Source organism: Strix aluco, chromosome 4 (genome assembly GCF_031877795.1).
Source record: "Strix aluco isolate bStrAlu1 chromosome 4, bStrAlu1.hap1, whole genome shotgun sequence".
NCBI lineage: Eukaryota > Metazoa > Chordata > Aves > Strigiformes > Strigidae > Strix > Strix aluco.
In genome coordinates this window covers 127,351,539-127,374,456 of record NC_133934.1, presented here as the reverse complement: position 1 = coordinate 127,374,456, position 22,918 = coordinate 127,351,539, and the positions used below count along the sequence as shown (strand labels likewise).

Below are 22,918 nucleotides of genomic sequence, written 5' to 3'. Positions count from 1 at the left end.
GGTGAGAGAACAAGCTGATGGGGCTTGGTGATTACTTCAGTCATTTATTTTTCAGGCTAGAAAACTTCAGCTGGCTTTTGGGAGAGGGATTTGGTAGCAATTTCTTGACGAAAGCCAGCGTGGTGAGTAGGAGCTCTGGAGCTCTCATGTTTGATTTGTAAGGTTATGGTCTTCTGCTGGATGGTGTGCTCACACCAGCTGCTCCGCTGGGGAGCCTAAAAATGTGCTGAGTATTTTCACAGTAAAGTAACAATCCCCAGCTCAAAATCTGGTTCACTTAAATTATCCTTTTTAAAACACAGTTGTGGGTACCTTATTTTCTGCTTAGTTTCCTGGTGATTTGGTGTTTCTTATTCATATTTTCTCCATTTTTACCAAGAGGAGGAAACCCTGAAAAGAGAATATTGATTGTACTGTGGGGGAGCAGTGGGGAATTCTGAGATAGCAATACATATATTTTTCCTTTTCTGTCTTGCTTATAAAGCTGTTTTTGCGTTAATAAGTCTGAAAGTGTTATGAAGCAAACCCAAATGTCATACTTTCAGCTGAACTTTTCTAAAAGTTGATACTTCTAAAACGGTCATTAACCTGGAAAGAACTGAGCCAGAATTATTTCTGGTGTCCTGTTGTAGGTCCATGCTACTGAATTTTGAAGATGAAACATGAAAAGGGAAAGCTCTCACAGTTAGCTTCTGCATGCTGAAGTGCCTTGTTATCCTTTACTTAAATTTTGATGCTATTTTGGGGCCTTTCTTTTTTTTCTTTTTAAGAATGAATTATAGCAGAATTCATGCTATGCTTGGAATTTCTGAAAATTTAATTGTGTTAGTTGCTAGGCGTATCAGCTACAAAGCTCTTTGAAAATATAAAACTATTTTTACTTCAAGTAACTCTTGAGTTATTAATGGAAAAAAAATCTTTGAAAATGTAGCCAAAAAAAGACAAAAGATCCACAGAATTGGTAGGTTTCAACATTAGCTTAGATTTTAAACAGTCTTTTGAAACCATCATGTAAAAAGATACTGTATTTAATGTTGGTCTCTGCTGCAGTTTATCGGCCAAAACCCCAAGCTTATCTGTAGCTTAGTTCATCAGAAGATGTTCTGTGTATGATGTTCTTTTAAAAATTTGTATAAAACCAAGCAGATATTTTGGCTGGGAAAGATTTTTCTTAGTGTGTACTCTTGCTTGCCTTCTGTCTTCATCTTAGGCAATCCAGCCAGAGCATGTCGCTGGTCACATGCCTGTGCTTGAGTGTTCAAAACCCTTTCTGGGTCTCTCTGAGCAGGTTCTGTAGGTTGCAAACTGCAAAGCAGTTCAGTGGCGAGAAACATCCTCCACATCCAGATGCTGTTTCCTGGATGGTTCACCTGCGTTTGTGTGGCCCCAGCTCTGCTCATCGATGCACTGTCTCCTCCCTGGGCCTGCTCCTGCTGAGCTGTATGTGCTTGGACAATCTCTGCTGTGTGATGGCTGCAAGGGCCTAGTTCTGTGTGATGGATAACTAGGGGGTCTGCTTTGCTGGCGGCGGTGTGCCAAGGGCCGTTGTGAGTCTCATCTGCATTGCTGTGTTAGTCCTTCTGTTGCTGGCTTGGATTACATCTTTATTTTGCTGGCTTTGACGCCCTGCTGTCCTGTTTCCTTGCCATGCACGTGTATGACTTCATCCTGCAGGCCTGGAACTGTCGGAGAGATGATAGCGTGGTGCACGACGGTAGGCAAAAAATATGCTGCTGGATTGAAATGATGGGGCCTTGTCCTGCGTGTAGTGAGCAATGTCTCCGGCACCATGACAGCTTAATCTTCTAACGAAGAGTGAAGATTGGCAGCCTTTGATGTGCAGTCTAATTGACAATGTATGATTCTTGTGTGTGGTGTCAGTTAAACAGCACCACCACTTAATGGCAGAGGCAGAAGAACTTTAATTTCTTTAGATTTTGTGCAAAGTTGTGTGGTGAGTTAGCCTTGGCCAACAGCCAAGCGCCCACCCAGCTGCTTGCTCGCTCCCCCTCCTCAGTGGCACCGGGTGCAATAGGCTTAGAGAGCTTAAAGGTCAAGATAAATCAAGGAGATTACTGATTACTGTTGCGGACAAAACAAAAAAAATTATTGCCAGTTAAAATAGATTTGAGTAGCGAGAAACAAAGATAAACAATACGCCAACACCTTTCCCATTTTGCTGCAGGGGATTACCTGCCCTGCCATGGAGCACCTTCTCTCTATCCTTCTCTGATCTCAGCAGGGGTTTTTTTGTCCTTTCTCAGGTGTTTTTTGCTCTTTCTTAAATATGTTTCTGCAGCGGTGCCAGTTGCTTGGCTGATGGGCTCAGCTGTGTCCTGCCATGGGTCATGGTGGAGCCGGCTGGAAAGGGCCTGGGGCAGGCATGACCTCCTCTTGCAGAGGCTGTGTTAGAACCTGACACTAATTAGTGATTTTTTTTGGTCTTAGATTGTAGCCTGTCCTTTGGGGGCTTTTTATTTTATAAGATACCACTGGAAAGACCAGTGAATCTAAAGCTTGTTGAGAGGGTGTGGGTGGTGGTGTGTCTTGTTTGTTGGTGGGTGGGTTGTTTTTAGAGGCTCCTAATGAATCTGTTCTGTTGGAAGTTTTCTGTCCTCAGCAGATATAATGATGTACTTTGTAATAAAATGTTCTGTGAAAAATAGTTTACATGAAATCTGTCCTGAAGTTGGGTATACTTAGTATGACTGTTTTCCTGAGTTTACAGAGCAGAAATTTTTTGTAAACTGCTGACCTATAAACTTGAAATTTCAGAGTTCAGCATTTTGACATTATCCTTGCAAGATGAAAGATAGTTTTCTGTGAAAGCGTGATGTTGGGGCATCAGCAGTGTCCTAGTTTTAAACAAAAATTTGAAAGGATTACAAGATTCCATGCAAACCATGAGACATTGGTGCAAAACATTGTGGAAGATGCTAGTATGTGAAAACAGGGTGGACTCAGGAGTGTGATAGAAAAATTTGGGCATTTTGAATTACAGAAATACTTGTGACTAATGGCACAGTTTCTTCTAAAACTTCTTTTTTGAGTACCATTATATTTAATCTAGTGTTTGTGTTGCTGAGCAAGATTTTTGTTTGCTGAATTTGGTTTTGGGAAGACCCTTAAGAAAAATTTGGATGCTTTAAAGATGCTTAGTGAACGTTGTAACCTCTCAGCTCTGCAGTGGATTGGCAAAATGAATCCATGTGAACAAAATGATGATGTTCTGAGTCTTATGTATGTATAGTTTCTGTTTGGTTGGTTTTTGGGTGTGTTGTGTGTTATGGTTTTTTTGTTTGGTTTTATGCCTGCATTTTGTTGATAAGGTATCCACAGTTGTATGGGACAGAGAAATCCACAACATAAGTTTTTGGTTAAAGGGTAAGATTCCACAGAAGTAAATAAAAATGAATTACCCTTTATTCTGCTAAACTATTTAGGGCTGGACCCAAATGATCAGGGTGTGTGGTGTGGTCTCTGTGGAAGGAGAACTATCGGCCCAAAGGCTGGTCCGAACCAGTTAGAGCCATATAAATCAGCTAAAGCCATATTTAATCCTGTGAGTTAAGTTTCAAAGCTGATTAAACTTAGTGTTTAACATGGCTCACCTGCTGCGGGGTTTTCCTTATAATCAAAGTTCTAAAGAAGGAACTGTATTTATTTATTTACTGGATATCTAGAAGTTAGCTGTATGTTTGCTCTTCTACTTTAGAAGCCATTTAATACTCCATGGAGAGATGTACAGAAGCAGTTATTGCTGTGCATTGTGTGCCATGGTGCAGGGGGGTTTCTTGCCCTTATAGTGTCAAGTATGAGCTTTTTGGTTCCCTGATGACTTTTTACTTTGTCGGTACATGCCAATAAAATAGCCAGTCCTATGCTGGAGTACATAGTTTCAAAGATATGCTTGTAATCAGAGGAGTATTGCAAATGGGTTTATTTTCACTGTGTGAAGAGTTGCCACAAAACAGACACAGGAAACTTTAATTTTAAGAATTAGAGCGGGTTGTTATGCCATGCTGCTGGATCACTAACAAACTGTTACGAGCAAACTAGTGAGTAATTATTGTCAGGCAGGCCATGTGATGGTCAATTTATTAGCTGTCACAGCAAAAACCATCTACCAAATGTGTGCCAAAATGAGTCAAGTGGACCTCTCCAGCCAGGATCCCTGACATCCACAGGCGAAACAGTGTGATGAAATTATTGTTGACAATTCTAATCTGCCACGTCAGTGTTGTAATAATAATCAGGATCTTCTTTAGCAAACTAACGTTGCGTTCTTGAAAAAGATGGGCTGCTTCTTGTGGCTGGTTTTAACTGGCTTTCTCTAAAGTGGGGCAGGTTGGCTCTCTATTGGCATTCAAGCTGATCTCTTTCTTGTAGGCTGTCTGGATTTCTGTCTCTGGTGTTTGTCCTAAAACTCCCCTTTAACGTCAGTTCTGCATCTTGCAGTTGTTTCTACCGTTCTTTGCATGTACAGGAGCAATCCAGCGAGACCTCAGCCTTACAAAACGAGGGCACAACGTTTCCAGAGCTCTGGGAGTGCTTCTCTACTATTTTTGGAACCAGCTCTATTGCTTCTATAATAGGAAGGCTTCTGGAAGCTTTCTCCTTCCCCTCACCCTAAGAAAGTAGCCTTTCAGCCGAGCTTTCATCAATTCAGAATCTGCATGGCAAAACAAATCTAGTTTTATACATTAAATAATTCAGACGTGGCTCATGAACACGTGGCCTTGAATGAGCAGCGTTACAGTATCTTCACCCCATAACCCCAGGATGCAGCAGCTGTAGCCCCGCTCAGGGGTGTTCAGCTACCCCCTATTTATCATTCGGGGCACACCATAGATTATGTGGTGACAAGGAGAGCCAAAGTAGGTGGTAGCTTTCTAGAAAGCAGAGTAATGTGTGATCTGGGCGCGTTTGTCACCAGCGCTGCAGCAGCATTGGCGAGTAAGGGATTTACTGCTTTTGTTTTCCTCTTGGATCAAGCAGAACAAATCTAATGAGCCAGTTCTTAACTTCTTCCCGGTTGAGCAACGGATGATGTCCTTACCCAAATTGTGCAAGACAGCTGAAACCTTTCAGGAATAATTGAACAAAGGAAACATTTGTAATATTCTTTTTTTCCAGTATTAAAATACAGGGTTAACAAGGTGCAGCTGAGCTTACTTTTTCTTTATTTTCTTTTTCCCTTCTGAGATTTTCCTTCTGAGGGGAGTGGGACGACTTAGTCCTTCCAATGCTAACCACACCTACAGAGAAAGCATGAGAGCTACGAATTCGAAGCCTTTCATTCTTTATTGATGTGATCTTGGAAGGAAGACAGGTTCTCCCTGTAGTGCTTCATTAGAATAAGCGTTTCATATGCTTATTGGTACAGCCAGTAGCACTGTTTGACAGCAGTAAGGAGTCAAACGTTGCCTTGGAGCCCTACACGCTCAATTCCCCGCTTCCGAAACACTCTGTATTTTGCACACTGTGCATTCAGAAGTGTTCCTTTCTGCTGACTTGGAAAAAAGCAAAAAAATCACTTTGTGGCAGACACCTTTCCTGACATGATTCAAGGTGTGGATTCAAGACAGCTGAGTCCAGTCTGAGTTGCTGAGAACCTCGTCCCGCCGGGCTTTGCTAGTGCCTGCCACGTCTGGGGGTAAGTGGGTTCAGGGAGCTGACCCCTTCTGGGTTCATTTTCTCCCATTTCAGCTCCTTGACCTGCTTCAGGTGAGAAATCAGACAGGAACCAGTGCTGATAAAGGGGAAAATGTGAAAGGGCTGGGAGGAAGAGAGGGGTGAGAGCCCAGCATGGCAGGAGTTACAGCGACTGAACGGCTGTGGGGCTGTGCAGTGTTTTGGAGCATCCACGTGCTCTCTGCTGACACGGATGCCCAGGCTCAAATTTATGTGGGAATCTTCAGATTTCAGTTAACTGCTCCATCTGGTGTTATCCAGGGTACAGGGTATGAATTGGGAGCTCGGTGGAGCTTTGAGAAGGGCTGGAGTGAATTTGGTGGGGAAATGAGCCAGGGGTGATGGTAATGAGGTCCTGCTGCTTGGCCAGCTCCGATTCCCAGTGCCTAGAAGTGGCATCAGCAGGTTTTGGTGTGTAAGTAGACACAGGAAGCTGCCCCTCGCTTATTCCAGCTGGATTCCCTGTGGCAGCTTGATTACTTTTAGGTCAGATAATGTCCGATCTATGCAAAGTTACACCTTTTGACCATTGAGCAGGGGGGAGGCTGAGCACACGAGGTTTCACAAGGCAAATGATGTCTGTGGTGGCTCCTGTAGCCTTCTGCTGCAGGTGAAAAGGCCAAACTGCAGTTCAGCAGGACTCGGAGAATCTCATCTGATTGCAGTTATTAGTCTGCATCTCTTAATGCTCCTAAGCTGGATATGGTGTGTTTACTAACTACCTAGTTTTATGTGAGGGTTTGTTGCCAGCTGCAGGTGGATGGAAACACAAATGTGAGGTCACTCTGAAACTCCAAGATAGCTTTAGATAAAATGTGCTTGTTTTCTCTTATTTTGCCTAAGACTGTTCTAAATAAAGCAGTAAAACCTAGCTGGTGAACTTAGTGTCAAAAGGTAGTTCTTTAAGGTGTTTAAAATGGGTGGATATTACAGGAAGAACAGTTAAAAAGAAAGGGTTGTGTTCCTGTAGGTGTTTTAAGTGGCTGAGTATGAGGACCTGGCGTATTGTCTCGTGGTCTGACCTAGTCCGGGAGCTGCCGCAGATAACTGGTTGTTACCATGAAGTGTGAACGTTGGGAGTAGGGAAAGCTTTCTGCAAAAGCCTCTTTCTTGCTCAGGAGAGCCTGGTACTGTTATAGGTGTCCTGGGGGGTGTTTGGGGAGGGAGGGAGGGAGGGCTGGCTAGGCTGGGAAGTGGCAGAATTGATGTCTGGTGAAACACACTTCTAGAGGCAAGTATCATGTAACAACTTAAACTTGAGGTGGGGGAATGGACAGGCAACCCTGTTCCTACAAGAAAACAAAAACCCACATGGAGGTATCTGTTATAAGGCCTTAGCACTGGCACTTTTCTTTTTTAAGGATTACCTGTTCCTCGTGATGACTGTTTTTTGGTATTAACTCTTCCGAGTTCCCCTCTGAAATACTTGCCATTGCTTTCTTCTGGGGTGTGCTGATGCTCTTTGCCCAACTGACCCAGTGCAGTGGCCCTCTGTGGAGGTGGGGTGGTCAAATGTGTTTTTACCAGCAGTGTGATAGCTGCTCAGAACCAGTCCTGAGGCCACGGCCTCCTTCCTAGAAAGCAAATTTTCTGAAAGGATGTGCCCATCATCTAAACTCATTTGTTTATCTGTTACTGTTGCTACTGTTTAAAACCCACTTGCTCTTGCAGTAAAGCTTTCCCTATCAAAATATCAAAAGCTGCACAGATGAAGAGACCTTGACCCCCCGCTTATCCACACCAGTTAATACGTTTGTTTTCCTAAACTGCAGCAGCGTTCAGAACTGTTAAGATGGGGAATTTGTGGGACCACTCGGTGACCTGCTGTCCGTTGCTGGGAGGACATGATGCTTACTGCTGCCAAAAATCTGAGTCCTTCCCACATCTTATGCATAAAGGCATATGTTTGGGGGTGGTTTCAGAAAGGGAGAAAAACACGATTAGGTTTCTAACTTCCTCTTTCTTTTTTGTTTCTCTGTGCATCTGTATTTCAGTTTTCAGGCTGTACCCAACTCTGTGCAAAACTAACAAATCAGCTGAAGCACCTACTGATAAGGATCAGCCTTGGTAAAGAAACACACTGTGGTAGTTAAAAGGCAGTAAGTATCTCTGTGCTAGCTTGGATGGTGATTTTTTGTGTCTTTTTTTTTTTTTTCTTAAATTCACAAGCACAGTTTTTTACTACTTACACAGTAGGAATTTGTCAGTAGCTTGCTGGCATTAATAGTGTATTTCAGCTCTTTTCTATAGCCCAGCAGCTGGAGGAGGGGAAAAAGCATGCTTTGTATGGAGCTGTATTTGGAGCTGTGCTGCAGTGCCTATCTGAACTTGTCTGTGTCTTTTTTGTCAGCTTTTGCTTCTCTCTAGTAGGTGCTAGTCCCTCCTTAAACGCATGACATCCCGCCATACAATGCCTGTGCTTGGATCGGGGTTGTGGCTGCCCCTGATCTCAACCGGTTCGCTTGATGGTTTTGCTTCTCGAGCTCTTTACTGCAAACAAGACGATCTTTTGGTTTCCATTTTTGTTTTGTCTGACTTTTTATCCTTTACTCCTCAACTGATCTGCAAAGGAGTAGGACTAGGACAAAACATCTGGTGTTCCTGACCAGGAATATGTGGAAAGAGTTTCAGCTATTAAAAAAGTGACTGGCATTCTTTAAATGGTACGGCTCCATTTATTTGGGTGTGGATATAATCATGTTTCTGTGATACAATTCCTGCTGCGTCTGAAATGTTAGTGTCAGTAAAGCCAGAAGGAAAGCCAGACAAAAGCTTGGATAAAAGTCAGAATTTCAGTGCCTCTTACTGATGGTTCATGGGAAAGTAATGATTTTGTTTAACTTTCGTTTTTCATAAAGCACTAGGCATATGCTTTTTTCTCTGTGAATTGTTGCTGGTGAATATATATTTTTACAGCCCACAAAACATCAGAAATGGCTGATTTTTGTGCCTAGGTTTCACTTTTGCAGGTAGGGCCTTGTTACAGGCTCTGGGTAGTCTAATGAAAATGGTGTTTAACTACAAAGCTTCAATTTCTGCTGCTGTTAACCATGGCAGCCTAGTTCCTTGTCTTTCTGAATTCAAGGAGTAGAGGGCATACTCTCATCCTCCCGCTCTGCTGGTGCAGTGCCTCCATCTTCTCCATCCAACACGTTTCTCTGCCTTGTGTAGAGCTCAGCAGAGATTTATTCATGAAGACTGGAATGTGTTTATATAACATTTTATATATTATTTTAGGCTCCTGCTTACTCAAATGTAGGCAAATGATTAACCTCTCATTCACCATTGCTAGAGGAATCGTGAAATTGATGTAGCAGATGTCAAGTCAACTGGATCTAAACCAGCTTCTGTTTTCCCTGCCTGAAAAGTCATCCTTCATCACTTTCTTGGCAAGCGTGGCTACCAGGTTAGAGCGGGCTTCCCAGGCCAGGAGTGTTTAGTGGCAGCTCTGAGTTGTAAACTACACTGGTCCAGCACTGATGAACTGAGCCGTGCATAGGTAGGTGCTCTGCTGTGTGGGAGTTTTTTCTTTGGCAGGTGTTGTGAAAGGGGTGATGCGAGAGGCTCCATCTCTGCCAGAGCTTGGCTGCCGGCAAGCACAAACCTCCCAACGAGTGCCTCTGCCAGGCTGCACAGTGAAATGCTGCTGTAGGAACAGGGCAGCGGTAGGAGCGCTGGGCAGAGCTGCTGAAAAGGAGAGAACAACCTGCTGTACTAAATCAGAAATCCCCTGGGGACGCAGCTCTATAGTTAGCCTCTTCAAATGGCATTCCTTTATTACAGCATCATTGTCCATGGTCCTCTAGAGAGGAAGCAAACGATCTTTAAAACAATCTGCTGGCAACTCAGGCTTGAGTATTTGAGTTTTTCCAGGGCTCTTCTGCTGTGTCACTCTTTCCTTTTATATTCCCACTCGAAGGTGGTTGTTTTTTCACCATCAAAGTACATTAAATTACGCTGGTAATTGTGTCTCCTCCAAGGACAAGGTGTAGAAGGTGGCAGCCTAGTGCGAACAAGAGATACTGCAGAACAGTTTTGTTTTGGTGAAATCTGCCGGCTTATCTGTGTGTGATGCAAAGACAGGGCATTTTTCACAAAGCTTGGAGGCTGCGTGGTGGCATGTTTTTTGTCCTTTATGAAATCTGCCACGTTATTTTGATTAGAACGCTAACGTAACTCCTGGCAGCTTCAAATCTTACTGCTAGCAGCGATTTCCTTCCAAAGCCTGATGCGGTGCTAACAAGCAGAAAGATCTTGTGTGTCCTGTTTGCACGGAGCTTGGAGGACAGCATGTTCCACGGGAGGTGCCAAGGTGGTGCTGCAGTCGTATATAAGGTGCAGAAGCATTGTATGAGCAGCCAGGCTGTTGAGGGGGGTGATTATTTGTATTTTAATGGTGTTCAGAAACTCCAGCTGCAGTAACGGCTTAATGTTAAGTTCTTTTATATTTATGTATTTATATATATGTATATGCATGTCTATGTGTGTATATATATTTACTTTCTTGGGGAAGAGTCCTTGTCCTGATCATCTGTGCTTTGATTGCTGCTGTACTCGAACGTGATATCATTATTTTTAATATTAATATTATTAATATTTCCCTCTTGTTTGTTCAGTTTCTAGGTGGCAGAGACAGGGTGAAGCTCTGTGTGGGGCAAGGAAAGCTGATGGGGGAGCCTTGCGCATAACCCAGGATGGACTGGCTGTGACGGCGTGCCTTAGCTGGAGAGAGTTACGATGAAGAGTTCCTGCAGAGCTGGCCTCCACAGGGAACCGCTGAATTCCACATCCTCCACCTTCCATCAAGTCAAACGGTATGAACAGACCAGCTGGTCTGCTGGGAGTTAAGTATTTAGCACCAATTTAGCCTTCTTACTTTCCTGTTGCCTTGTGTGTCACTCAAACGTTTGGTCTAAATTCTTACTTTTGGATAGTGTTTAAGTGAAATGTTGTAATGGCTTAAGGGTAGAAATGTTCTTTGACGTTTTTATTTGATAATGACAACTGCAGATTCACTACAGCTGGTACTGTACTTGAAGAAATCTTTGGGTGTTTTAGCAACAGCTGCAAATTAATTTGGGAACGTGGCTTTGAAGTAAAACTTAATTGGAGAATGGCTTGTCATAGTAGGCTTTAAAACATGCAGTCAGCTTAAAGCAAGTGGAAATACTGGCAATCACTGTTGCGGTTTGTCTTACTACGGAGTAAGTAATTAGATTAGTTTAAGCTCAGATTTTGTATTGCTCGCTCTCCTGTGTCTCTTTATTAAGAAGAAATGCACGATTGATTTCAAACACTTGTGCTTATGTGACAATTAAGTGAACGCCTCTCACTGTGTCTCGTTATAGGAACACCGTACAGAACAACTTGTCCTTATGCAAATGCAAGAACATGCCAGTTTGTTTGAGTTCAAGCTACTTGAAAATATATGTATCTCTTTTTTTCTTTTTCTGAAACCAATACTCTCAAGCTTCCTCAATCTGGAGGAAGAGAGCCAACTTTCTGGTTTCCGAAAGCTGTGTGGGTTTAAAGCAAACTTTAACCTTTGTTCTTTGTGGCTGTGTAGACAGCATATACTTGCTCTGTTAGTCTCTTGGTAATTTAGTGCTGGAAGAGACTTCCTGGGTGACCCAGCTCCTTGCTTTCCCAAGCAGTATCTCATAATCCCTTTGTAAATTTAAAAGTCTAGCCTAAAAGCAATTACGTTTTCTTCTCTCTTCCTGTAGATTAAGCCATTACTGAAGATGACAGATCTAGCTGTGCTATTAGGAACCTTCTTTGGATTCCCATGCTGAACATTAATGCCAGTTTATACACTTGTTTGAGCTTGTGTTCCTTTTTTCTTTTTTGCATAGGGGCTGCTTCTTATTTTCAGTGGCTTACGTCTTTTCCTGTATTCTGTAAAATGTGGTGGTGTACCCTCACCTGTGGTTTCGCTGTGCTAAATGACCCAAATGTTAGATAGTAGCTTCTCAAATAACGACTGTCATCGTCATTCTCAGTCTGGGTGAATCTCCTCTGAGTCATGACAAAAAGCGTGTGCTGCCCTCCAGAGCAGATCTGGCAGGAGGGCTGTTCATTGCTGCCTTGAATATATCAGTTACCTCCAAAACTTCTTGGTGTTCAGCTTGCTTGTGCATCACCATCTGTATTTCAAAATTCTCCTCAGCTTCTGTTGCTCGGGGCTTTGTGCCTCTGCTGGTTTGGAAATGCCTTTGTTTCTGTGGGTGCACCTGTAGTAGTTGTGCTGAGGTCGTTCCTAATAAAATCAGATGTTCCCATGGCTGATTCTTGAGGCATGTCTTTGGTTTCCAGGCTGGTGTGTTCTTATTCAGCGTCACCTGGGGTTGTCTGCTGCTAAGCCAGCTCCTTTGTCCGTTTTCCCATTCCTCTGCCAGTCTGTCTTAACTAGTAAATCTCCTTGTGCCTTTGGAAGTCCATGTGAGTAAGATGTAGTACATTGGTCTAAAAAGATCACTTTTTGGAGAACCTTCTGGTTAGTCTGGCATATTGAACCATTCCCTCTTCCCCCTTTTTCCTAATCCTCTTTGCTTGCAAAGCACCTTTATATTGAAGTCAGACTACCAGCCCTGGAGAGGCTGCGATCTCTCTCCCTTCTCTTTCTCCCCTTCAGTGCCACCTTCAGTGTGCCACATGTTTTATTAACTCACATTGTTGCCTTTCAAGAGATTTATAAATCTTGGTTCTTGGCCTGCAGTTTATGAGCCTGTCTATTTTGAATTCTAAAACTGAGATGAGCCAATCCTCACCATTTTCATGAAGCTTTTTAATCTTCCCCTGCCAATGTTCTTGTTCAGATTAATCCCCAGGGTTTTTGCCCTCATGATCACCCTTACCACTCCTCTTTAAAAATGATGCAAAGTCAGATTTGGTATTTTGTGCTGTACCTAGATGCTCTTAATCCCTACCCTGACCTTGCTTGCCAGCCCTGTTTCTCGCCCTGTCCTTTCTCACAAACTGAGGAACCTTTTACTATTTCTTTGTTTTTAAATATCTTTGCAATGACTTAATGCTGCATCAGTTCTCACATCTATTACTAGACTTTTTGATCTCTAGGGTATGAGTTTCCAAGTGATGTGACCTGGTGACTTGAAACTTGTCTGCTTCTTGCATCCTTCCCGAAGAAGGAACGTGTTCAGTTGGAGCTGCTTCTGTTCTTGTTTGGAATGTGCTCTTTAATAATAAAAACACCTTTTGACTCCTGGAAATGCCTGCTGGGTTGCACTGTCTGCAGTGAAATCCTCTGCACCACAGTGCAGCTGACTTCACGAACCCATTCCTTTCAGTCTTGAGTTTCAAAAGAACAACCTGATAACTTGCCTTCAGACCTACAGTTACTTATTTTTTCTGTTGAACTCTGAGTCTCTTAAAGATAGTGCAGTCCAAGGTTAATTTCTAGAACCTTTCATGTGTTCTCATTATGCACGCATAAAAATGAAGACTAAATAACATCACTTCGTGTTGGTTTGTTAACTGTTTAAAGAAATTTGTTGCGCCATGATATTAAGAAAGGTCTTGGTCCTCTTACAGTTAATAAATTAAAAAACAAATCATGAAAGACAAAACATTTCTAGAAGGAAACATGTCACTTATTTGTGCTGCGCTGGGCAGCTTTCAGCAGAAGCCATATAAAACACCACTTTTTTCTTACTGTCCTTCTGTGATTTCTTCTCATCTTAGCCTATTCCACCACAGGCATGTGTGCTGTCCCATCATCTCTGAACTACATGTTTCTGGAGCAGCTTATAACCTCGAATAGTAAATATTTCAGTTTATTTTGTTCCCTTCTGCTTTATGTCATCCCTGTGTCATCTGTAGTATGGTTGGGAAGCAGGGAGCATGGGTTTGAGCTTCCTCAGGCTCCACAAAGAATTGCTTCTACGTCACTCACTTCATGGTAAGTGCTTTTCTACAAAAGACTGGCAAAGCAATGGCACTTCTTCCTGGGTAAAATTTAGAAAGTAGCTGAGGCTACTGTGCTTTATGCTGGGGGGTGTATATGTGTGTGCGTTTACTTTAAAATGTGTTCAGAACTTATTAATGGGTGGGAGCCCTCAAACTGGTCTGTGCGTTGAGCTTGGTTGTGCAATCTGTGCCCTGAAACCTCTGCTTGGTGAAGATGATGAATTCTATGTGATGGGTTTTATAGCTGCTCCAGTGTGCAGCTATATTTGGGTGTCATTTCCCCCAAAGTCGAGTTATTTGAACACCTGACGTGGGTGAACAAGTGGTGAGGGATCCAGTGGTAAGAGTTAGGTGCCTGCTTTGCATTTAGCTCCTCAGCTCTTTGGGCCAGCTCTGCCCCACGTGCTCAGCTTGCTCCTGTTTCTCCCCAGGCTGGCTGCTCAAGCAGAGAACCTTCTGGTACCTTCTGTTTGCCTTCAAAGCCCACAATAATCCTCGCTTGCTCTCCGATTGATGCAAGAGGCAGTGGCGCAGGCGTTGGGAGGTGGGTCAGGAGCCATTGCTTTAATGTGAAGTTACTGCTGCAAGGGAGGAGTGGGTTTTCTAGAAATTGGATGCCTCCACAGCTGCTGAAGTCGAACCCACCCCTGGTCTGGAGCATTGTGCTTCCCAACCCGCCTTTCTCCCAGCTTGGACACTTGCCACGTGCCAGAACAAGCTCCAGTGAGTAGCAGAGCGTCTTCCATCCCGGCTGCTCGGCCGGGACTTTCCCGCCCCGGCAGAATCCGTGGAATGCCTTTGAAGCAGCTCTCCGTCTGCTTTGCCTTGCCCCGGCAGTGCAAAGGGGATGGAAATGGTACTGGAGATTGAGCCCAAAGGACCCACCAAGTCCTTCCAGAAATAACAAGTGGTTGACCGTAGTTTAACTTGCATTCAGTACTTAGTCCTTCCTAATTGTTAGTGTCCCTTACAGAGGAGCTAAGCTCTACAGACAGAGAAATGGGATGCCAGGGAAGAGAAATGCCTTGCCAGAGGTTATGCTTGGTGTGGGTTTTTATTGTTGTTGGGTTTTTTCTTTTTTTCTTTTTTTTTTTGGCTTCTGCCTTGCGTTAGGATGTCCTGAGGGTTTTTTCAGAGTTGTAGTTGGCACTGCGTGCGCAGTCAGCAACGCTAGGAACTTTTGTCGACTGGATTTAGTGTTTACAAAAAGAAATCCACAGGAAACTTTGGGGTTTTGATTGAAATTTTCGCCCTAATAAAACCTTCCGGTGCTTTGCCCAGAAAACTTGCAGCGTGAATATGCTGTTTGAGCAGATTACACTGTTGTTGTTGCTCTTGCTGGCCGGAGGAAATCTTTTGGCTTCACAGGGTATCGTGAGAGTCCCTGACCCGGGTGCAGCGAGGGGCATCTAGGCTCTCTGCAGACCTTAGAAAGGAGTTGTGAAAATTGAGCATTTTCTACCAGTTTTTCCTCCAACTTCGGAGCTTCCACTAAAGCAAATACATTAGTTTTTTAGACTGCTGTGATTTAGATGATGTATAAATACAAAAGGATGCAGAAGGATTCTGGCCAGCTTGGCACAGGAGCTTATGGGTCTTGCCTTCAGTAGGGAGAGGAGGGGTGCGTGCGTGTCTGTGCGTGTATAAAGGCATACATTTCTGTATCAATCCTGTGTAGCAACTAACTTGATAAAACTGTAGTGGAAACAAGCTGTAGTTATGACTTGTAAAAACAGCAGTGTCATTCCAGAAGTGTAAGTATCCTGTTTTTCAGACACGGCTGATTAGAAATAGAAAAACTGGCCCTTTTATTTCATCAGCTTAAGGACGGAATAACAGTATAAAGGCAGCACTGCTAGTTGTTTCAGTGCTGATCATTCCTGGCAGAATTATCTCTTATCAGCAATTCAGAACTGCACATTTGGGACTGAAAACCTTTTATGCTTACTCCATGAACTTCTGAAGAGTTGTTGTCTCTAAAGATAAAATTAGAAAGCTTGATAACTTAAAGGGTGGAGGAAAGCAAACAGAATTATTCTGGAATTAAGTATCATGGGAAATTGTCAGTGACTTCACCTTTTAACAACTATTTTTGGTGTTTTTAAATATTTTAAAACTTACCTGCAGCTGCCGCAATTCTCTGCTTGCCAGCACTGAAATGTTGCAGAAATAAGGTAGTCTGTGGGTGGGGTCTGGGCTCTGGTTCATCTTCAAAGCAATTTCTGCTGGGAAGCCTTGTTCTAATTCTAGGAGCTAGAAATGAGATGTGCTGCTGACACGCAGGGAAGAAACTACATCTGCCTAAAAGTTTGTTCTTCTTAACGTTCACAGCAAAGTGTGTGTGGGGTGGGGGCTTGTTTTTTCCAAGTGATGCTTTCAAGTAAAGTCCGTTGCTAACATCCCTTTTAAAATTGAAGTTCTCTTCCCCATTGCCCAAAACCTGGGAGGCAGGTGGCTCTGCAATTGGGCTGGTCAGGTGGAGTTAGCAGTACTCCTTATAGCTGTCTGAAATTATTAAATGAAGGTTTTCTTTAAATCTGGATCCATTAAAACAGTGCAACGAACTGAATGCTGAATTCAAATGAGGCAATTATTCTGGCAGTAAAACTTCTGACTAAGGCATAATTTTGTTATGTAAATTATAACTTTTCAACCTTAAATGGTATTGTTGGCTGAGCCAGAGACTAACTGCAACATAGGAGGAAATATAACCTTAAACGAGAAATCCGTAATAGGTGAGGCATAACTCTGTCCTTTGTCTTTCTCCATAGACCAGAAATAGCTGGGAGCAGCTAAACCAACTTTGCTGGCTAAACATGTCCTCTGAGCATGTTGGGGTAACCAGTTTGGTCCTGTTTTCAGTCGTATAATACCTGGTCTCACCTTCGTTTGCAGCTTCTCTTAATGAAGGGTGTTGAACGGATTGTCTTGCTGGATTCCTGAAAACTGCTTGAAGAAAGCCTTTTAAAAACACGTTCAGCTCATCTTTCAAACACCCTGGCATGAAAACTCCTGAATGAAACTTGATCTTCTGCTCCTAGCTCATGAGACTTCAGCGGGCAGAATCGTGTATTTCATTGTATTCACCTCTTCTCCCCGGGGTACAGTGGTGGGCAGCCGTGGGAGCTTTTCTGTCTGAAAAGCACGGCCCCCAAACACCCTTTGGATGGGGACAGGAGGGCTGCAGGCACAGTTCTCTGCAGCACCTTGCTGCGGTGGTTTGCCTCCTGCTCCTCGGGGCTGGGCTCTGGGCTGAACACATTGGTGGTCTGATCCTGGTTAGTTATAAAGTGCCACCGAGATGAGGCAGACCCTGTGGAAAATGAGGCCAAAGCAAACTGCAGCAGCCTTGATTTCCCATTCTCTTTTATTCATCTATTTCAGCACCCTGAAGTTCTATTTTTATCAGATTATTTTAGTTTTTAGCATCCAGCCGAGAAGGCAAACAAAATAGCTCGGTTACGTTTTGCGTAGAAGACTAAATTGGGAGGTGACCCAACTCCAACAAGAGCTGGAATTAGCGAACAGAAGGCACTGGGAGAGAATTAACCCAGGGACTAGGTGGGTGTATCTGCAGTCATGGGAGCTCTCTTATCCCCACAGGCTGTAGGTGAACTGCAGATAGTTTTAGCACTGGTGGAACGATGAGGTGATGATCTTCCTAGAAAATCAGGAGGGGAGAGAACATAACAGCATCCTTCGCAGCATCTGCCTCCTGGCCTTCAAAGCGCTGCACAGGACCGAAGGGATCCCCTAGTTTTCATGCACGCTCGTAGGAAGGTGAACTGAGCCCTTCCTCTTGATGTACCTCCCCAAAACCTCTCTGCCCTCACTTGTCACCCATCCCCTCGTTACTTATCGCTGGGGCCAGAGAGAGGAATCAAAACCTCAGGGGAAAGCAGTGGCTAAACTGGAGGCTTCCTCTGCTTGGATGAGCGCAGGTGGTGCCTGGCTGCGTTGTTGCCCTCGTGTACTCGAGGAGCAGCTGAGGGTACTGGGGGGGTTTAGTCTGGAGAAGAGGAGGCTGAGGGGAGACCTCATGGCCCTCTACAACTCCCTGAAAGGAGGGTGCAGAGAGGGGGGATGAGTCTCTTGACCCAAGGAACAAGTGACAGCACAAGAGGGAATGGCCTCAAGCTGCGCCAGGGCAGGGTCAGACTGGCTCTTAGGAAGTATTTCTTTGCAGAAGGGGTTGTTGGGCGTTGGAATGGGCTGCCCAGGGCAGGGGGGGAGTCCCCATCCCTGGAGGGGTTGAAGAGTCGGGTTGACCCAGCGCTGAGGGATCTGGTGGAGTTGGGAACGGTCAGTGTGAGGTTCATGGTTGGACTGGAGGATCTTCAAGGTCTTTTCCAACCAAGATGATTCTGTGATTCTCGTGTGTGTGTGGTGTTTGCAGCTGGAAGTGGAGCATCCTGCTCTCAAAGCCTTCCCTGGGCTGGCTCCAGAGTGCTCTGGCTCAGCTCTCTGCTCTGCTCTCCGTTCCTCTGGGGGTCTACGGCCCTGGCTGACGTGTGGGGCTGGGCTGCCTGGGAGGTCCCCAAGCTGCTGCTCCAGGTTGGTCGTACGGCACATCTGCGAGTGTTCTTCCCCCTCACAGCCATCCCACATGCTCTGGCGGGTCCGCTCGAGGAGTGGGGGTGTGCTGGATTCCTTCCTCCTCCTGTGCTGACCTCACGGGTACCCTGTGCGGCACCGGCGAGGGTGTCTTGAGGTGGGTGCGTGTCCTGATCGCACTGCGGTACGGTGCCCAGCTGGACTCTGGCTGCATCTGCCTCATACAACTGCAGGTGTTACAGCTGTAAATTTGTCCCACTTTATAGATGTTATGGCTTGAGGTTTTTAATTAAAAGCTGGTTTTAGGCTAGAAACACAATACCAAAGCAACTGCTTTGGTGGTGGCTGTCAAGGGAAACACATGCAGTGTCTGAATGTGTCCGTATCCACTCACGATAAATGTGGCATTGAACCTGCTGTTCTTAAACTAGCAAGCATGGATGATCCCTGTTTCAAAAAGGAGGCCTTTTAATGTAACAATTCCAAGATTACCATGGAAACATAATCTATAGTTAGTTCTCTAATATGCTTATGTGATACTCCTGGGAGAAGAGCCTGAAGTCTCCTGATAATTGAATCCTAGGTGGCAGAGCCCTGGGCTTTTGTGTTTATGAGCTTTGAATTGAAGATTACTGCGAAGGTGTAACAGAAAGGAGGAGTCGAGCGCCTGGGACTTGCAGGAGTGGTGCTGCTGCTGTACTGTCAGCAGCATCCAAGTGTCTCCTTCACAGCTCTGAAGTTCTTAACTGTAAAAACACGTCCTTGAAAGCGGTTCTCTTAGCTGTATGTGATAGTTCTGTCACTGGGGGGGGGGGGGGGGGGGGGGGAAATCTGTTGTATAGCATAAGGATCCTTATGGGAAAGTACACCAAATTTGCCATTATTGATATACTAAAGGGTAGGTTTCATTTTGGGTGGTATTAGGAGATCAGATATCTGCTGGGATCTCTGAATATAATTGCACTCGCTGATTTCCCTTTTCGGCTTTAACTGTACTTTATCTACTGAAAAGAATATATATATATATGTCTATCTGTCTGGTAGCTAATGTCAAGATAAACCCTTGGACCCACACGTGCCTTACAACTGCATTAAGAAATGAATGGAGAGAAGGATGGCTCTAACTCTTAGAATAAACCTCTAGCTATGTTTGCGTAATGGATAGAACTTAAATGTTCTGGAAACACATTTCTCTAACAGGAAGATTTCTGCTATCCTTAAGATTGTAATCCTGTTGCAAGACGTGAGTAGAAGTTCTCCACAGGTGGATGTTGCAGCTTGGTTGCTGCTTTTCCTTTTTCACGTGGTCCCTTTTGAGGTGTGGGCTGCTGGACGTAGAGCAGGAGGCACGCTGGTGCCTACTCAGGGCCACCTTCTCTAATTCCAGGCAGGCATATTTTGCAACTATAACTTCTTCCCTTTCTGTTTTTCTAGGGTTTCTGGTATGCACTTAAAGCCATATCTCAAGTTACAGAAGAAAGAGCGATCTCCAGAACTAAGCCAGGATTCCCTGAGAGGCTCACCTACGAGCCATCAGAGATCAGCACAAGAAGAAAAATACACCAACAACTGCACCAAACTGAGCGTTTTCCCCAAACCCTCCCTCGTGACTCCATCTCAAAAGCTTCTGGGGATTATTTATCCAAATACTATGTGCAATATGAATGGGAAAGGTCCAGCGGATGGTCCAAGTGCAAGGGAAAAGAAGAACGCCCTGTCTGCAACGATCCATCAGGGAGAAGAAGGGGAAGGGCCCCTGGATGTCTGGGCTGTAGTGAAACCTGGCAACACAAAGGAGAAGATTGCGTTCTTTGCAGCCCAGCAGTGCAGCAGCAACAACCGGCTAGGCTCCATGAAAATTAAAAGCACGTGGGATATCGATGGAAGAACAGTTAAACGCAGGAAAAAATCGGTAGATCTTAAAAAAGCCAAAATTCAACTGGAAAGAATGAGGGAGGCGAATGCCAGGTGCTCGCAGCCGGAGCCTTTTGCCTGCGGCATCGAGCACTGTTCGGTGCATTACGTGAACGAGAACGGTGAGGGTGTGTTCGCGGGCCGGTCCCTCTCGGTGATAGAGATGGTGGCCTTTCTGGAGCAACGAGCAAGTGCTTTACTGGTAGACTGTGCTAAAACCTGCACGCCTGCTTCTACTACGAGGCTGAGCGCTCAGCCTAAAGGTGTGCTTCCCAGCTCAGACCTTTTTTCCTCGGCTGGGGCGTGCGAGGTACACGCGGAGAGGGGACCTTGCAGCGATAGCGAGCAGCAGCCGAGCGAGCCTGTGCGCGTGCTGGACATGGTGGCCAAGCTAGAGTCGGAGTGCCTGAGGCGCCAGAGCGAGCGGGAGGCCGGGAGCCTCTCGCGGAACAACAGCTTCCGCAGAAACGTCGGGAGGGTGCTCCTGGCGAACGGCACCCAGCCCGAGGGAGAGGCGGGGGGGAAGGTCTCCTCGGGGGTCCTGGCCCCGGGGGATGGCTTGGAGGAGGCAGGGGTGGCAGAGGCTGGATACGGAGGACGTTGCGGTCCTCTGGGTGACACCGAGTTGTGGGATGGCGCTGCCTCTGCTCGGCAGCCTTTTCCTCCTGGGCTGGATACTCGGATGGGGAATGTGAATTCAGGACTTGCTCACGCGGTGTTGGCGGTAACCGCTGGCAGGAGCGATTCTGAAACGCGAATTGAGCCTCCCAGACCTCTGCTGTCTGCATGTCCGGCAGCTGCCAGGTTGCCACCAGATTCCTTGCAGAGCAAGAACACGACTGTTGATTGTATGTTGAAAGAGCCTGTAATTTTCCCAAGGCAGAGTCAGCATCCTGCTAGGAAGGAGCCCTTATGCATCAGTATATCGGTCACCAAGACCGAGAAAGGATGCAGGAAGGAGAAGCTCTCTAACTCCAGTTCTAGTGAAGATCCACTCCCAGGGAGGTTGTTTTTTCTCCCAGCTGACCAGCCTGCTGCTCACGAGCAACAGCCACTACAGGAAAGTACCCAAGAAAAGCCAGGAGAAGTAGCCCAAAATGAGGATGAGGATGCTTTGGCATCTGACAGACCATGCGTCAGAAGCGGTGTCCCTACAGAGCCATCTGCCCTTCCTGTTCCTCTGACAGAAGGGGCTTTGCAAGTACTTGATGCTTCCTGCTTGAAAAGGCAGGTTTCGCATGACTTTCTGGAGACCAGGTTTAAAATTCAGCAGCTTTTGGAGCCTCAGCAGTATATGGCCTTCTTGCCTCACCACATCATAGTGAAGATCTTTGGATTGCTTCCTACTAGGAGTCTGGTTGCCCTAAAATGCACTTGCTACTACTTCAAATTCATCATTGAATACTACAACATCAGGCCAGCAGATTCCCGCTGGGTCCGCGATCCCCGTTACAGAGAAGATCCGTGTAAGCAGTGCAAGAAAAAATACGTGAAAGGGGACGTATCGCTGTGCCGGTGGCATCCCAAACCTTACTGTCAAGCTTTACCCTACGGGCCTGGGTACTGGATGTGCTGTCACCGGTCTCAGAAGGGCATCCCGGGCTGTAAGTTAGGTCTTCATGACAATCACTGGGTTCCTGCCTGCCACAGCTTTAACCGTGCTCTTCATAAGAAGACCAGAGGAGCGGGAGCCGAAGTGGAAGAGGAATATTAGTGCACATACACTTTCCTGCGAGATTGTTTTGGGGTAGGAGGAGATTCTCATGCCTTGTGCTGTTTACAGTGTATATAATTGTCGTGGTTTTTTTTCACAGGGCTATGAAACTGCACATACTTAAACACAAGAGCCTTTACCTTTTAGATTAAAGATAGCGTTTAGTCCATCTATGTAAATAACACTATAAAAACTAATTGTACATACAGAGTCTACAGCTGGCTGAACAACGTAATCACTACAATGCAGCTATGATAGTGTTGCGGCTATAGTTTTGTGTGTTTTTAAGTGTCTTGTTTCAAAATCTGTATATCCTGTATAATATATGAATGTTTCTGAGAAGAAACTCTAAATAGGTAAAGGTCAACTTGTTTAAAGAATCTTCAGACAACTTAACTGGACAACCTTAAAATTAGACTAGAACAGATCCATTATAGTAGTGTGGCAGTGGATAAAAAAGAGGAATATTATTGTATAGTCAGAATATAAAAAGTTCTTGTCTACCTTATCCCTGTTGTCTTTTTTTTTTTTACTTAAATAAAATGTGCATTCTAGATCTGCCTTACCCGACTTTCTCTTGTAAGACTTTTGCCCCAAAATAAAAATACTGTAAAACACACGGCAGGAACTTGGTATGTGATGTAGTTCAGATGTGTAAAAACTAGTCCTCCTCCTAAAAAAGAAACAAACAAAAAAACCCCAAACCTGTATTACTTCACAAATTCCAGTTTTTCCTTTCCCTCCCATCTCAAGAGGCTTGAGAGAGGCTCCTGTTGTCCAGAAAGCTGGTGCTGGGTGTGTAAAACTTGGAAAAAGAGGGGCTCTCCTGTTTGAGTCCTGCTTCTCAACCCTTTGCTGGGTGCTCGAGGACAGAGTGTGGGTCCAGCAGGATGAAAGTGGAGTTGCCCTGGCTCAATGCTGTGCTGGAAGCTTTGCTGTCCACTGGACATGGAGTTTTTCCCTTGTAAGAGGAATCGCGTTGCTCTGCTCCAGCCTCTGCCATCTTGTTTCTGAGGTACGAGTCGGTGCTTCCGAAGGGGAGTTGTGAATGTTTGCGGCAGCCGAGTGCCAATTCCTCGACCCCTTCCTGGGAGCGAAGCGTGGCGTCTCCTGGAG

General features: G+C 45.0%; 1 protein-coding gene across 17 annotated transcripts in view; it reads left to right on the top strand.

Moving 5' to 3' along the window:
• The window catches only part of FBXO34 (F-box protein 34), a 40,887-nt gene extending 18,466 nt beyond the window's left edge, over positions 1 to 22,421 (top strand). For 6 of the 17 annotated variants that reach the window (XM_074821073.1, XM_074821082.1, XM_074821075.1 and 3 more), the window contains 5 exons: positions 7,689 to 7,793; positions 10,311 to 10,508; positions 16,516 to 16,687; positions 18,017 to 18,174; positions 19,609 to 22,421. In XM_074821073.1, the coding sequence (XP_074677174.1) occupies positions 16,637 to 16,687; positions 18,017 to 18,174; positions 19,609 to 21,802 (2,403 nt within the window). In that variant the 5' untranslated portion in view covers positions 7,689 to 7,793; positions 10,311 to 10,508; positions 16,516 to 16,636 and the 3' untranslated portion in view covers positions 21,803 to 22,421. Of the gene's footprint in view, positions 1 to 7,688; positions 7,794 to 8,643; positions 9,194 to 9,239; positions 10,126 to 10,310; positions 10,509 to 11,042; positions 14,477 to 16,515; positions 17,182 to 18,016; positions 18,175 to 19,608 lie in introns of those variants that run through there. The other 11 variants (XM_074821078.1, XM_074821084.1, XM_074821080.1 and 8 more) reach the window with 10 other exon arrangements.
• Positions 22,422 to 22,918: the final 497 nt, after the last annotated feature.